Source organism: Engraulis encrasicolus, chromosome 7 (assembly GCF_034702125.1).
Source record: "Engraulis encrasicolus isolate BLACKSEA-1 chromosome 7, IST_EnEncr_1.0, whole genome shotgun sequence".
Taxonomy (NCBI): domain Eukaryota; kingdom Metazoa; phylum Chordata; class Actinopteri; order Clupeiformes; family Engraulidae; genus Engraulis; species Engraulis encrasicolus.
The window spans coordinates 56,317,352-56,322,351 of NC_085863.1; the positions used below are offsets into that span (position 1 = coordinate 56,317,352).

Genomic DNA, 5,000 nt, shown 5'->3' on the forward strand with positions numbered 1-5,000 from the left:
CCTGTCTGTGAGGGACCAAAACACCCCAGTAGCCAGCTCCTCCACACCTGCCTATTCTATTGATTTTTCTTCTCCTCTGCTGGCATCCTCTCATCCTCTTCATGCACACTCCTCTCATGATCAGCCTCCATCCCTCTCTCATGTTCTTCTCCTCTCCATCCACCCCCATCTCCTCCAAATACACACATACGTCGTGCACACACATGCACACACATCCAGGCTATGAAGGCTCATTTTTCGTTCGTGAATTAATAACTCAGTCAATTAAGTTGAAGAGATGAAACGTCTTCAAGTTTCATGGAGAAGTCCAGGTTGAGTTGCGAACAACTAAAATCTTTTGACGCAGACAACCTGAATGCATGATCATCTTAATCGTAATGAATCATTTGTTTGTCTCTTTGTTTCTCTCCTCCTGTAGGCCAGTCAGCTGGGTATCTACAAGGCCTTTGTGGACAACTACAAGGTTGCCGTGGAGACTGCTGAGAAGTGTGCGCAGGCCAACACCCAGTTCCAGAAGATCTCTGAGGTCGGTACAATCTACAGTACATCTCCTGTCTGTCAGAGCTGTGCAATGATCTCAATGTTGTTTGTCATATTGTCCAATATATATTTTTTTGTCATCATATTCCATTTGATACAGACTAAAATCTGTCTCTGAAGAAACACCAATATACTGATATACCAAGGTTTATCTCTCATATCACATATCTTTGGCCCATCACCACACAACTAATATTGAATATTTTTTATGGTCATCAATGATGGCACTCTCAGGGACTAATCTTCATTTAATATGACCAAGGCTGATAATCATGACGTTACTCACTTTGATCAAGGTTCAGTAATCACCAGACTTTATGATTTATTCTGCCATTTTCATTATATCTGTTAAATCCCTCTGTCTATTACACGGCACTCCTTGCCCATTGTGGTATGTCTTTGTCTATCTTTTGTTTTCACTGTCTGTGCCATTCATTTTTATATGTTCTATTTAGCTATTATATTTTCAGTCAATTCCACTGTTACCCTCATATTTGTCCAGCTCCAGTCATCACCCACCCCCCGTTCCCCACGGTTCATTGTTATCTGTTCAGCCCCAGCAATTTTCCTGTTTCCTTTCTTCTTGTTTTACTTTTATCAGATTTCTGTCAGCCAAGTCCATTGATCACATGCTTTGCCTCTCAAGCGTTGAAGGTTATTTCAGAAGTGTATGTGTGTGTGTGTGTGTGTGTGTGTGGGTGCGTGCGTGCATGCGTGCGTGTTAAGATGCTTGCCTGCACGGACACACACACACGCACCGTCGCACACACACTCACACACATGGCTCATTAGGGAGTGGGGGCTACCTTGCTGCGCGGCTGTGCAGTGTTCGGTCATTACAATGACCATATTTCTTTATATAACAGGCGGAGTAAATTTGGGCTTGTATATGGATATGGATGGGGATATTTGGGCTTGTTATGATGGTGGGGGCTGTGGTCAGTACAAACAAAGGCTGATGTCCTGCCCATATGAGCTGCAGGTGGAGCTGAGCCACCAACCCAATACAACACACTAAACAGTACTGTAGCTCCGGTTAGGCCGAGGGATGTTGGGGAATGTTTTTTTTTGTTTTTTGTTTTGTTTTGTTCAATTGTTTTTGGACAGCACAGCATAGAACGGGACAGGAAACAAGTTGGGAGAGAGAGACGGTGAAGGATCAGCATATGACCGGGACTGGAATCGAACCCGGGTCCCCGACGTAGTAACCCAGTACCTTACCGTTAGGCCACGGCAGGCCTGAGTTGGGGGAATATTAATTAGCCCTTGGTAGTTCAGGTCAGCAAAGCAGCCCATCTCGATAGAACAAAGTGGCTCAAAATGGACAAATGTTGTAGCCTAGCGAGCCAAACCCCTACAGCAAGATGCTGTACAGGGGTCTGGTGGAATTCGGAGGCAGTGTGGGCGGGATAAAAGGTTGTCTATCCAAATCCACTGGGCAATACGGTCACCGCATCACCGGAGTGGTCGCCACCTAGTGGACACCGTATTACCTCAGAAAAACTCCCGCAAGCAAGGTCTAGTAGTGGCTGGTTTGAAACATGGCGGACGGAGCATAAAATGCCACCAAACTTCTTTATTTGAACACTAAAAACGCTTCGTTTCACTTTTTTTTATTAATTAGTTATTTTCAACATGGCTGCTATAGGCTTATTATAAGGGCCGAGAGACACTCCAGGTGAATAGGCCAAAAAATGTAGCTTGCCGATATCACCATGAAACTTAACCCGGTGATTACTCACATATTTGTGAGAAAAAAAATGTATTGCAAGTTTTATTAAATGTTATGTTTTAATATGGTAATTAGACTGTCTAATTAAATATGCATTACATTTCAAAATGCAAAAAGTCAAAATCTGAAAAAGCCAGGCTCAAAATTACTCTTTTATTTTGTTTCTAGTAAGCCAAAAGATATCTTCAGAAGAGAGTATGGACATCTCGTTTTGTTTTGTAGTAAATCTAAAGATCTTTGTGCAGACACGCCAGCTAGCAATTTTTTTTCAAAACATGTTTTTTTAACACATCTCTTAGATTAAAAGAATTGAGTTTTATATTTCTCAAGTTCTTCCAGATATTCTATGACTCTGGTAATCTCATTCTTAGCATGTATCATGGCAAGGTCAGCTGTCCTCAACTCATAGCCTCTCCACAGGGGTGTCCTAAGGGCTGGTACTGGGGCTCCTATTTGCCATGTACACCACGTCACTGGGTCATGTCATCTGTTCTCACAGATTCTTATACTACTGTTACAATGAGGAAGCACAGTCATATCTGTAATTTGTGAGATATGACTCCATGGTCTACGCACACCTTACCGCTTGCCTCTCTGAACTATCACAAGTATGATGGAATGCAGTTGAGCCTCGCTAAAACAGCACTGCTGGTGATCCCAGGCAAAGATTCAAGCTGCCATGATATCAAACTCAATATGGACTCTGCTGTTGCCTCAAAGAAGGCCACAAGAAACCTAGGTGTCATTATTGATGACCATCTATCATCCTCTGACCACATAGCCTCAGTTTCCCAGTCATGTCCCTTCTCAGTAACTTACATACAATCAGACTGTGCCTGACCTAAATGGCTCCACTTCTGGTAGGCCTACTGTCCATCTGACCTCAACTACTGCAACTCTCTCCTGACTGGTCTTCCAGCTTGTGCAATAATACCTTTGCAAATGTCACTGCATGTCACTCCTCTTTTTCATGCCCAAATTGAATACAAGGCCCTGACCCTTGCCTACAACCCTTGCCTAACAACAGGCCCTACTCTGGCATATCTGAAAGCTATGTTAAAGCCCAATGTTCCTTCCAGGACATTGTCTTCCTCCAGTTACCAACCATTTCATCTTGCCCTCTACTTACACAAGTAGTGGCTCCTGTCTGTTCAGTTCAGCTGCTGAAAGACTCAAAACACCCAGTGACACCATGATTCATCACTGATGATGTGCCCTGACCAACAGCACATGGATATTACCATAGCAGTAGTGGCTTTATCCACCCTAACAGCACTCCAACCAAACAGATACTGAAAACATATTAATTCATGCAAATAGCATGACATAGTGACGTTGAACAATATAAGGAAGTTAGCATCTGGCAATTTTGACAAGTATATATTGCTGACAAAAACATTTCATTTCATTTTCACAAATACAACATTTCTGGGTTTCCAATATAAAATAAATTGGTCTTTTGAAGTTAGCTAATAATGTAATTATCATGTAATAACCTTTATTTTGAAAAACTTAGATCTTGAAAATGACACCTTTCCTGAAGTTAGATTTTCCTAGATTTTCAGTATGTTAGTAAAGATACCTGGATGTATTGAAATCAGTTGAAAAACCTTTTGTATCAATTTTTGGGGGGTTTGGTGTATTAAGGCCATAGATGTACTCGCCTACTTGTCCGTCTCCCATTTATGCACCAGATGAAAATACAGAAGCGCGCCTCTACACACTGGTTCTGACAAAGTCCAGAGCACTGCTCTGCACGCCAGCATTCGAGTCCATTGTTTTCAATACAACCCCGTACACCTGTGCCGATGTCCGTGGATGTCAGCTGCCGATTACGACAGAGCTGTATTTTGTCAGAGCCGTCCCTTGTTTATAGAACGTCTGTGCCAGTGTGCGGGGGTAACCGAAAAGGTCGGAACTGATGGTGCTCTGCAGTGCTCGGAACCAGTGTACAGAGGCCCTTACTCACTTGGTGTCGAGATCAAATACTCAAAATGGTGTCGAGATCAAATAAACGCTGGATGAAAAAAAGTGAACACCGGATTAAATCGTGGAAGGAGCATGACCCTCAGATTTTCCTTCCAGAAATCTGATGGACAAGATAGGGGGGTGTACGCTGTTCTAATGCCTTAGTGCAGAGGATATTGGAATTGTTTGGTTTTCTATTAATCCCACTTTTCTCCCAATTTCTATTAATGGGTCTAGCAGGAAAGGGCCCAGTACAGCTAGCCTATGCATTGGCATCCCACTGCTCTGGCAGTCACTTATTTCAGTCTCACTTTAAAATCAAATAATTAAGCCTTATCCTTGACTTTACAAAACAGCTTTTTTTTTACTTCTTAAAGGTGCACTGTGTAGGATTGCCAGAGTAGGTATTGCAACTACACTGTTCATTCAAACTGTGCTGCCTATTGCCAGATTTGATCTTTTCATGGATATTTACAAAGTAATCAACTAATATGTATTCGTGTGACCATAATGAATACTCACAAATTGATGGTGGTGGTAAGTATCCATGAAAAACGTAACATTTGTGAATGGGTAGCCTGAATTCTGGATATAAACTAGAAAAAATATTACACAGTGCACCTTTAAATATTCAAAATCGCAAAGTGACTTGGATAGCAAATAAAGGGGGGGGGGGGGGGGGGGGGGGTCAAACATAGTTTCAAGGTAAAAGTAAATTAATTTGTTTGGCGTGAGTGTATGTCTATTTGGGTGGGGGATG

The 5,000-nt window shown here is 42.3% G+C and overlaps 1 protein-coding gene across 5 annotated transcripts in view; it reads left to right on the forward strand.

Moving 5' to 3' along the window:
* Positions 1 to 5,000, forward strand: part of abr (ABR activator of RhoGEF and GTPase) — a 258,788-nt gene that overhangs the window by 133,857 nt on the left and 119,931 nt on the right. For all 5 annotated transcript variants that reach the window (XM_063204117.1, XM_063204118.1, XM_063204120.1 and 2 more), the window contains one exon: positions 419 to 526. In XM_063204117.1, the coding sequence (XP_063060187.1) occupies positions 419 to 526 (108 nt within the window). The remainder of the gene's footprint in view (positions 1 to 418; positions 527 to 5,000) is intronic.